The 9,933-nt window shown below is 38.8% G+C and overlaps 1 protein-coding gene across 1 annotated transcript in view; it reads left to right on the top strand.

The window, feature by feature from the left end:
* Nucleotides 1–9,653, top strand: part of LOC101847698 (protein PTHB1) — a 42,089-nt gene extending 32,436 nt beyond the window's left edge. Inside the window, exons 18-23 of the mRNA XM_005112241.3 lie at nt 367–539; nt 2,040–2,192; nt 2,786–2,968; nt 3,458–3,647; nt 4,296–4,487; nt 5,527–9,653. Of these exons, the coding sequence (XP_005112298.1) occupies nt 367–539; nt 2,040–2,192; nt 2,786–2,968; nt 3,458–3,647; nt 4,296–4,487; nt 5,527–5,834 (1,199 nt within the window). The 3' untranslated portion in view covers nt 5,835–9,653. The remainder of the gene's footprint in view (nt 1–366; nt 540–2,039; nt 2,193–2,785; nt 2,969–3,457; nt 3,648–4,295; nt 4,488–5,526) is intronic.
* The last annotated feature ends 280 nt before the right edge of the window (nt 9,654–9,933 follow it).

Below are 9,933 nucleotides of genomic sequence, written 5' to 3'. Positions count from 1 at the left end.
CCGCGTAACCCGGCACGGTGCGGTTCCGACGGTGATTTAATGACTTCCAGATGTCGCTGGCCTGGGAAACTAAGAGGCACGATTTTGGCCAGTTTTCGGCGCCTGGCCTCGGAACATTGATGATTAAATATATGGCTGACTTCAGAAGTCTAATTTATGAATTTCTTTCGTCGATTGGCTGTCTCAAAGTGCAGTGTCTTCTGCTGCATTGCGGTTACGGTTTGTCTAAAAGGAGCTTTATCACATAGAAGTGGTGGTCCTCTGAAGATAAGTTTATTGGGAATTAAAGCTGTTCCGCAAAAGTGAAAGCTATAATTGATGGTCAAAGTGACAGTTTTTACCGTATTCTATATCTCCTCCATTCAGAACGATACCGCCTCCAGAGCGACAGACTGGAATCCATGTGGCTTCCTCTGCGCGAGCTTGTTGCTCGGCTGAACAATCACTTCAAGAAAGGCAGCCACAGTGACTTCCGCGTCAGTTTTGATGGGGCTTTGCCACTGCAGGAATACTTTGAGCTTGTGGACACACACTTTGATGTGAGTATATCCTGGCATGTGTGCATATATATACAGAAAGACTTTTTTTCTATTTTTATTAGATAATAGTATAGTGAATTCAAGAATTTGTAGTAACTCAATTTAATTTGATTTTTTTGTGTTTGATAAGGCAGTAGATCTTTCGTAAATAAATAATTACTTTATTTTTGTGTATAGTGTACTACAAACAGTTTTGATACTTGATGTTTCAAAGGTATGAGGACCCCCCGGGGCAGCGCCACTGACTGTAGTGTCTTTAGGCCATTCCCAAAGGGGGGAATTTCTCGTTCAAGCATTGTAGAATTGTAAATGGGCTGACTCATGTCACGCTCATAACTGTGCCTGATCTACAACAGGGAACTGCTACATTTTCTTTCCTGATCCTTACTATCATTTTCCTCTACTTCTTTTGTATGTTTTTCACTCTCTTGTGACCTGCTATTTTGGGGTGCCTTGATAGTCGAAGCAGACCTTGTGCTGTTGAAGCTAGAGAGGTGAGCAGTCTTAGTCTGATTCCCTGTAAAGACTTCTCTTTTGACACCCACCCCTTGGCGCTCATATGACCTTATGCAGCTGTGAGCACTGTAAAACCCTCTACCATAAAAAAAAGAAAGGTATGAGGAGCGTCAACGAGATCCTTGTCTTTAGGGTTATTATTATTCAACCCTGTTGGAGTTTGCAGTAACTTTGTTCCATTCTTTTGAGAAAATGAAAATATTACACTGAATCTGAATGGAATCTCTTTTTAAAATGAAAAGAAAGTGTATAAATTTGAGAATAGAGTCAGCATTAGCGTTTGTTTTGTGATGGTTATTACATTTCAAAACTTTTTAAAACCTTTTTTTGTAAAGGTGTGTTGTACATATTTAGGGAGAGGAGGGGGGAGAGGGGAGTTGTAGACTCTGGGGTACATTATTTTGACACCAGGGAAAAAGCAACAGTAGCTGTCCCTTAATTTTGTTTATTAATTTCCTCACTCTAGCAACTTCGGACTCCACGTTTCAAAATTAAGTAATGTGTTACCGACACTAGGACCTTGTTTTATTTTATTCTCATGGTGAATGTAAAGCTTGGGAATTGTCAGAGTGCACTTATAACTTTTTGTTTAGCAAGATCATTGCTGGGTTGTCCACCACGATGAAGTGATTTTTTTTTTTACAAAGATTTTGTAAAATTCTTTTCCAGTAAATATCACTCTTCAATGCTTTAACTTATGCTTTTCATGTATGTTTCGCAGCAACATATTTACCCTTTTGTTCATCTTTCTTAATCTTTGTGGGGAGTTGGCGGGTGCTCTCGTGTGGTTTGCTCCTTCTTTTCTATCAAACGTCTTTTTGTCGTTATCTCTCCTCCTTCTTTTTGTGTTTGTTACGCTCCTGTAACACCTCTAATCTTTGGCATTTATTTGACGTAGTTATGCTGCTAGTGCCATAAAACGCTTACTAGAACAAAAAACATAATCTATGGTTCAAGTCATGTCTTCGTACCTGTGTGTTTCAGTTCCGCACCGGGGCTGACAAGTGCAAAGAGATGCTGGCTCAGCGAGCATCACAGTTCCGCACCATACAGAAGCGTCTATTGACTCGCTTCAAGGACAAGACCCCAGCACCACTGCAGAATTTGGACACTTTGCTGGAGGGGACTTATCGACAGGTATACAATTATCTGTTGTTCCAATTTTGTGTGGTGTTGATTTTGTGATTTATTGTAAAACAGTGGATGGCAGATGACTATTTTTGTGAACTGTCTTTGGAAGTTTTAGCCCTGTACTGTTTTCACCTGCATTCATTGGCGCTCATATGACCTTATGCAGTTGCGAGCGCCGTAAAACCCTCTACTAAAACTTTTTTTTAAACCCTTTATTCTTAAGTGTTGTAGCTAGCTTTTGTACTGTTTCACGTCAATGCTTTTATGCAGGTTGTTGGCAGGTGCCATCAGTAAGGCAAACTTGTTTTCTTTCCCTCTTTTGTGTTTGTCTGTCTGTCAGTCTGTCTTACTTTTACCCTACACTTTACGACCATCGGTGCTTGGTAAGTGCTCTGGTTTGGTTTTCTTCTTCTTACTTCTAGAATCTATAGTCTGTCCTTATCTCTCCTGCTTTTTTGTGTTTGTTACTCTCTTTTAACACCTCTAATCCTCAGTATATGATCTAAATGTGTTGCAAGTGCCGTAAAAAGAAACTGTATAGCCATTAAAATGTCGATGTACTTCTCTTTAACCAAACTCGAACATTTTTACATCCCCAGATTTTGGCCCTGGCGGATGCCGTTGACGAAAACTCCATGGCGGAAATGGTGGCGGGCAACAACCTGAGCTCCGGCACTTACCTTCTGAACTTCCTGCTCAAACTGTGGGTGGACATGTCTGAGGAAGAGTCACGGGTCCTTGAGACAACGCTCAGTCCTGTGGTCAATGCCAGTGAGGAGCAGGTCAGTTGTGAATGATGGCAAAAAGTTTGTGTCATTTTAGGGCGGGAAAATGATTGCAATAATTTTTAATTTTTATGTAAAAGTAATCTCAAGTCATTTTTGTTCTGAGGTTAAACAGACGTATGTAAATTTTTAGTCAGAACATAATTTATAGTCTATTTATGGCTGTATGGCTACCTGTATTTGTAAGACACTCATAGCCTGTGCTCTGTAATCGGGGTAGAGCGCAATATAAATGTCACATATTATTACAGTATTATCATGGACGTTGCAGCTAACTGAATTTTCAAGGGGGGGTCGAGGAGCCCTAAACTTCAATGATATTGATAATCCTGGAGGGATCAGCAGATACTGCTTCATTTCCTTGCTGCAAGTCCAGTGACTTACCTGTGATCTTTTTCTTTATGATGCAATGACATTTTATAAAAGGTTACTTATTTTTGTAAGAAAAGTTGTTAAACATGATCAATGTCTTGTTTTCTCTGTCAGGGCTGGGAGGAGGCTGTGGACGCGGCAATCACCCATCTCCTTCGTACAGTAATGGCTAAGTCGGCCAAAGACCAGGCGGTGAACCCCAGCCCTCTGGCTCTGCCAACAGACACCAGCAAGGTGAAGAAGCATATCGCTCTCTTCTGTGATCGCGTCGGTAAAGGGGCACGACTTGTTGAAGGCCTGAAAGGTATGATTATATATGTTTTACACCCCTATCAACACACAGTTAATTGCTTAGAAAAGAGGCTGCTTCTACCCTGCCTGCCAGGCTGTATGGGGTACATCCTACCAGACAGATTAAGATAATCAATAAAAATATCCTCTGCTCGTTGGAACAGATCTTTCATAACTTGCAAGCCTGGCAAAGAGCCTAACCGTAATGCCACTGCTTCCAGTTAATGTGTTTGTGGGTTGGGGTTCATGTGTACAGGTGCCTGTCTTGGACAGGCAGTAGTTACAGCAAATTCGACTGCTTTTTTTATTCTCTATTTTTGAGTCAAAACAAATCCCTTTTATCTTTCCTTTTTTTTTAGTTTCGAAATTCAGAATGAGTGAGCAATTAAAGAAGTGAAGATTATGACTGTACTACTAGCATTCTGTTATAAGATGCATATATCGAAAGAACTTAAGCGTCTGTGAGATTCAAAGGCTTAAATTTTCCCCATGTAAGAGCGAAAAGGAGTTAAATTTTGAACGCTGATAGAGTTCAGTTTCTCATCTTTGAGTGCTGAAAGGATTAAGTTTCTCTCTTACCTAAAAAGAAAGACACAGTAACATTTTTCACATTTGTAGTGGCTTAATGGACTTAAGTTTCTCTCATATGTCCAAACCTCAGATAAGAAGGAGAAGACCATCAAGATGCCGGCACCGAAGACGATCACCGAGTCGAGCGAGCCTGGGGAGCCTGTGGACCAGGTCCCGGTGGACCAGCTGTTGAATCAGAAATACCGCAAGGGCAAGGGCAAGAGCAAGAAGAACAAGGAGCTCTCGTCTCTCGGTTTGCCGGAGATGGACAAACCGTATGCTGGTGAGAACGGAACAGTGCTCATCTTTTCTTGGTCTTGTGTGTTTTCATCATCTGGCTAGGTTGACATAAGAATAGGATGAGGGCCATCTTTCCTTTTCAATTGTACTTAGGTTTCTCCATGGCAATGTAAAGGAACAGAATATGGATTATCTTTTAACTGACCTCTTCCAATCTTTATGTTTGTTTGTCTCTCATCAGTGCGGCTGGAGGGTGCCACTGGTAGGTTTTACCTTTTCTCTTTCCATCTGCTGTTTCAGTTTGTCTGTCGTACTTTTTCCTCATACCTGGTAATAATGACCTTTACGTCAATGTGCTTTTCTTTACTAAAACTCAAACTAGAGCTGTCTTTCATTTACTTGATCTTTTCATTTGTATTTTGGCTTTAGTCTCTCTACCATATTGGAACAGTTGAAAATTTGAATTATAATTGTAATTTATCTTTCCTGACCTTGATTCTTATATTTTTCTGTTTGTGGCTTGGTGAGTTGCCATGGGGATAGGAGTGGGGATCTGTTTAACTCTTTCATTGCTCATCACAAATGTTAAACTTACAGTGGCAAAGGCACTTACTTCCAAGGCCATGCATGTGTCAGATGTCTGCTGTAAGCTGACAAAACACCTTTTTTTTTTCATTTTTGGTTCCAAATTTTTTTATTTGCTGAATTGAACGCCTGGTCAGTTATCCTACTTGTGTGAAAAAAAATTGAAGTGAAACTGATTAGTTTTTTAATAAATTAGAATTCAGATTTTGGAAGAATATTAGATCTATTCTTAAATGGTTACGCTGACAAAAACCTCTTTGTCTCGAAACTGCTGTGAATGTGAAAAAAGGTGGTTTGTCAGCCTACTGCAGATATGTGCCTGAACTATTTATTGATGAGCCAAACAGAAATCAGTATTAGCACTTTCCTAGGGAGGGAAAAAACAGCACATCTACCTCCGTTTTTCGAAAGGATTTATTTATTTGAGACTTTTCTTTAGTCAGTCGTAGAATTTCGATTAAAAGTTTCAAAGTGAACTTGGACCCTGTCTGTTTCAGGCTTACTAGAAGGAGGACTTCCTCCTCCCCCAGTGAACAGACTTCCTCCAGAGGACTTGGAGTCGCAGCGTAAGATCGAGAGCATGGTTCCTGACCTTGACTCCATGGGAGAAGACATGGCAGCGTCCCCTCGTGAGGACATGTCGTATGACAGAGGGGACATGGATCACCGCCATCACAACGGGGAATCGCGCAGCTACGGTTATAGGGGGAACTCGAATAACAACGAAGGAGAGGACAATGACGAAGATGATGATATGAGAAGAATGATGGAAAAAGGAAGCAGTGAGATTATGTATGCTTTGTGAGGGCATTTTGGGTTGGGTGGGATGGGGAAAGGATTTAAGGGGGGTTATGATGATGTTTTTGGTTTTTTTAACTTGTGGTAATGTTTAGCAGATTTCTCTCTGATATTGAGATCAGGGAAGTAATACGGGGTGGGGTTTAACGTTGGAGTGCATTCCCAATGTATTGGTGACTTTACCTGCTTTTTTTTTTTAGATGTGCTGAGTTAAAGATTAAATATTGATCGAGTTATGTATGGTGCCGCAGAAAAAGAAAGTAGTGTCTGAATGTTCTGTGAGGGGCTCTGGAGGTAAGAAGGAGGAGGAAGAGATGAATATTTTGTGAGGTGCTTTGGGGGTCAGGAGGAGGAGGAAGAGGGGGGGCAGGGGTTGAGTGCATGTAGCAGTGTGTTCTATTCTCCTTGTTGGAATAGAAAGAGGAGCAGGGAGAGTGTGTGGATGGGTTGGTAAGTGAAACTGTAATTGATGTGTAATGATGCATTTGGAATCTAAATATGGTTACTGCTATTTTGCTGTAATCTGAAAATGTGAAATCACCAGGTGTATTTCTAACAATTTTATCCCCATATTAAACAAAGACGGAATGTTTCAGAGATATGCTTCTGAAGCAAGATGGACAGAACAGTATGACATTAGACTCACAAATTCTGTCACATTCCTTGGGCTGCTTTCATTGGGCTTTCCTGTTTCACAATAGATGCTGCTAGACGCTTCATTTCCTTTGCATTTAGCAGCCAGTGTAAATATCTCACTTCTGGGAATCATGCCTTGAGTCTCCCCCATGGTGGCAGGAATAGTACATTGAGAGTTTACATGATACGCGGCGTGATGGAATCGGGCATTCTTCAATTTTTTGGCATGTGGAGTTATTGGTATCATCTTAAAGGCTGTCCATTTGCCTTGCTTTCGATGAAAAGAATATCCATTTATCCTGGGTACAAGTCGAAATATTTGTGATTAAAAGAAGTGAGGGTTGCCTGGTTTCAGAAGTAAAATTAACGAGCAAATGGCTGCCAAAGTTTACTTATTTCCTTAGGTTGAGAGTCCCTGGAAACTAACAATTTACATCTTGTATATCTTGATCAACGTTTTTCAGTAAAATCCACACAGAAATGTGTTCTTTAAAGGGCATGAAAGGTGTTGAGCCAAAAAACAAAAATTCAATAAAAATTCCCAAACCTGCGGAAAAATTCCAGTTTCTTCACTTTCATTATTTTGACGAGTGCCTGATATCACCTCGCTGCCTCACTTATCATGTTAATTCTTGATGAGAAATATGTAATTGTACACCAAGTGTTGTGTCAAACTAGTGAGCCTATAGCTTTAAAAATACAGAGAAATGTTTTGTGGAAAACGACTACAAATGAGATGCTCCTTTGCAATAAATGCATGTTTTTCATGAAAAGTTACATTTATGAGAGTTTGCTTCCCTGCCTTCAATGTGTTAAAATATTGGCAAGAGAAGAGTTGTATCAAGCTAGATTTCAATGTATGGATGTATGATACAATGTGCACAGTATTCTCTCATAGGATCAGGGATTCTTTGACGCACATAATGCATGTACATGTACATAAGATCAGTGATGAATTTTCCGTCCAGAAAGAATAGTTGAATAGAATATTGGCCAAAATGTATTGAAATATTTGAGCTTATTCTTCGTCTTTTGCCCTTATATTCCTTTGTCCTGTTATTGTTTAAGAAAAAAAAGGATATTGTAAGGTTATGATAACCTTTTTTCTTTGGATTGAGGGAACATAATTTTTAAAAATCCTATCTTGTGTATTAAATGTTTTTATAAAATGCAGCAACATTTCATGGAGTTTGAGAGCTCTGTTAGCTCTTTTCTTTTTGCTTGGGGGGGGGGGGGACTTACACTTGGGGGTCTACACAAGATGAGGTGTGTTATATAAGTGATTATAAATGGTAAAGGTTCTTTTTATTGTTTTTTGTCAAATCTCTGACTTGGCCAGTTTGTACCTATCACATTGATGTCCTTCATGTCTAGCCATAGCTCTTTGTGTCTTTGTTCTGTTACATATGCTCACGGTATGGGACCAAATGTTAGAAATAATTACTTTTCAGAACAGAAACACCTGAAGGTACTGGACAGGGTGGCAATTTTGTCATTATGCTAAGCCTGCAGCTGTAGGAATAGTCTAGGAATGCTGTATGGGAAAACCTGTTGACTGAGATTTCTCTAGGGTTGTTTCTGTGGCAAAATCATTGAGATATTACAGTAGTCTTTAAAACAAACACGGTTAATCCGAAAACAGGGGTAAACTGAAAGAAAAAATATCCCTGATTTCTTTCTTCACTATTTGAGCAAACTTTCTAAACCAAAAACTCGACTAAACTGAAGAAAATCCGGCCGTCCGTTAGATTTTGCTTTAAGTGGACTCCACTGTATACTAAGACTCTTTTGCGAAATTATTGAGATACTGGAAAGAAATTATTGAAATATTATAATAGTGAAATCTTTGAGGTGCTGTTACAAAATTATTGAGATATTATTATAGCTTGGTCTCCTACTCTGAGTGTAGCCCTGAGTGCTGTGGCCAGTACATGAGAGGAGGCTGCTTGTGGCCATTGTTGACATGTGAATTGTTTTGCTCTATCTTGTCTTGGACGATTCCATCCGATATTTATGACATTCCATACATGTTTATGAGGCGCTCTGATTATAAGAAATATGCGTTATTGCTGATATTGAAGATGCTGAGTTTTATATTGTAAGTGCATATTGAATTGTATATACTGTGATATTTTCCTACAAATTGATTGAGACGTAATGAATATATCAATGTGTGGAGTCCGGTTGATATCAGTGTATCGGAACTCAATTCGTTTTGTTTAAGAGTAGTTTTTCTTTTATTGACTTCCTGGCAGGCACTGAGATGATGGTGTTGTGGAGAGGTGTTATTTTATCTGAGTTTATTTCAAGTGAACTCAACTGTTCAGCCTGTAGAAAAAAAACTGTCAATGTTTAAATGAATTAGTTTTGTATCCTGTTGTATTTTTGAGAATGTGTGCATTGTGTTGTATGATAAGCTTCTCACATCACCATATTAGTTTGAACATTAATAACGTGATGATTACATCTCCCATTTTTTAAGAATAAAAAGCTGAAAGTAAAGTTTTAAAGTTATGGATTACAACAGTAATAATTATCAGTTGTAAAATAAAGTTTTGTGAAATCTGCAGAATGTGAGGTTTGTCTTTGGTGAAAAGAAATCTTTGTCACTTCATTAGAATAGACCATAAATCATGTCACAGATTAAATATATAGTGTAAAAGGAATTGTTGCCAGGAAGTCTAGCTACTCTCAGTCTCAGACTTGTAGAAAAGAATTGGCTGTGATAGTTTGTGTATTCATGGATAGAGAGCCGTTGAAGTACTGATCCTGGCTGGTTATTTATTTCTTTATCATGTGTTGGAATCTCAGTCTATTCCTTGTGTCTGTTTGTTGTCAGGCTTGGAGGAGGGGGGGATTTCTATGAAGTGTTTTGATTTATACTGTAAAGAGAGCTTTCATTTCAAGTTATATATGTGTTTGTTATTTTTCTTGATTTGCATGTAAATGTAAGTGTATGCAGATTGGTTTGTGTGATATGTGTTGGCTATGTCTATCAGTAAAGAGAACTTTTGTTTCAAATTGATAGAGTGTTATTATGCTGTTTTTATGATGTCACAGTGAAATCAGACACTCGTCAGAATAATTGTCATTTTTCTGCCTATTGGGCAATTTTTATTCAATTTTTATGGAGTTTCTTGTTCAACACCTTTTATGTCCTTTTAGCAACACCATTCTGTACTGAGTTAAATGAAAATTGTTGATCAAAGACAAAAATTGTAGATTTCTAGTTTGCAAGGACACTCAAGCTTTGGAAGTCATCAAACTTTGGCGGCAATTTTCTGGCTAATTTTACCTTTGACACCACTCTGTCAGTCACAAATATCTCAAACTTTTATTCAAGATAGATGGGTATTTAAAAAGAATAATAGCAAGACAAATGAACAAGCTTTAAGATGAAACCAATAACTCCACGCACCCAAATAATGACGAGTGCCCGATTCCACTGAATTGTGACACAGTTACTGTTC

The sequence above is a fragment of the Aplysia californica genome, unplaced genomic scaffold, assembly GCF_000002075.1.
Source record: "Aplysia californica isolate F4 #8 unplaced genomic scaffold, AplCal3.0 scaffold01216, whole genome shotgun sequence".
NCBI classification, from domain to species: Eukaryota; Metazoa; Mollusca; class Gastropoda; order Aplysiida; family Aplysiidae; genus Aplysia; species Aplysia californica.
The sequence above is the reverse complement of the archived record's forward strand: the minus strand, read 5'-3'. Positions and strand labels throughout refer to the sequence as shown.